A 1,043-nucleotide genomic window follows, 5' to 3' on the forward strand; every position below is an offset into this window, starting at 1 on the left:
ATGCCACCCAAAAAATCCACTTCGTCTGCGGACGCGGAAGATGCGACGACAACGACGACGATACAGACAACTGAGCAGCAGCTGAAGGCGCAGGCTGATGGCGGCGTGAGCGTGGATGTGTGCTTCCTCTCTCGAAACGAGAACCCGTGTCTTTATTTATGCTGGCAGCTTTTCTAACTCTTGCCTGTGCTTTCTTCCAGGACTACCTGCTCCCTCGAGCCCTCACGCAGCGTCTGGCCAAGAGCGTGCTGCCGCCCAACACGACTATCCAGAAAGACGCACTCCTCGCGATTCAAAAGGCCGCGACGGTCTTTGTGTCGTATGTTGCGTCGCAGTATGCAATCCCCGCCCCTTGCCCTACCTGCCCTGGCAGCTAAGTTACAGCTCTACTCAACACTTATTATCGGTAATAAATCATAAGAATTGCCTGGCTAATCTACTGGTCTCTGCATACAGCGCCAACGAAGCCACGCTCAAACGCACCATCGCGCCGTCCGACGTCTTCTCCGCCCTCACCGAACTCGAATTCGACTTCTTCCGACCGCGACTGGAGCGCGAGCTGGAAGCACACACGGAGGCAGCGGCGGGGAAGAAGCGCGCCTCGAAGGAGAAAAAGGCTGCAGCCGCCGCAAAATCCGCAGGAGAGACGGAGACCGCGAAGGGAGCAGCGGGTAGTAGTAATGTGCACGGCGACGACGATGAGGAGGAGGAGGAAACGACTCGACAAGCGAAGAGGGTGAAGCGTGATAGCGATGGCGTAGCCTCAGCAGCAGCGGCGACGGCGGCGACAACGACAACCGCTACGAACAGCGCGGCAGCAGCAGCAACAGCAGCAGCAGCCGACACAGAAGAGACCGAAGAGGGAGTAGACGAGGACGAGACAGAGGAAGCCGAGGCCGAAGAAGAGGAAGGCGAAGGCGAAGGCGAAGGCGAAGGAGAAGAAGAGGAGGAAGAGGAGGAAGAAGAAGAAGAAGACGACGACGACGACGACGACGACGACGACGACGTAAACGAGCACGAAGCAGACCGTGTCGAAGACTTAG

The 1,043-nt window shown here is 57.9% G+C and overlaps 1 protein-coding gene across 1 annotated transcript; it reads left to right on the plus strand.

The window, feature by feature from the left end:
* On the plus strand, positions 1-1,043 carry T310_8524 (uncharacterized protein; the record flags this gene model as incomplete). The annotated part of the gene is made up of 3 exons (XM_013468698.1): positions 1-105; positions 201-319; positions 457-1,043. Coding segments are annotated over 3 exons (811 nt in total), but the record flags the coding sequence as incomplete, so codon positions are not given.

This window comes from Rasamsonia emersonii, assembly GCF_000968595.1.
Source record: "Rasamsonia emersonii CBS 393.64 chromosome Unknown ctg1118621760803, whole genome shotgun sequence".
NCBI classification, from domain to species: Eukaryota; Fungi; Ascomycota; class Eurotiomycetes; order Eurotiales; family Trichocomaceae; genus Rasamsonia; species Rasamsonia emersonii.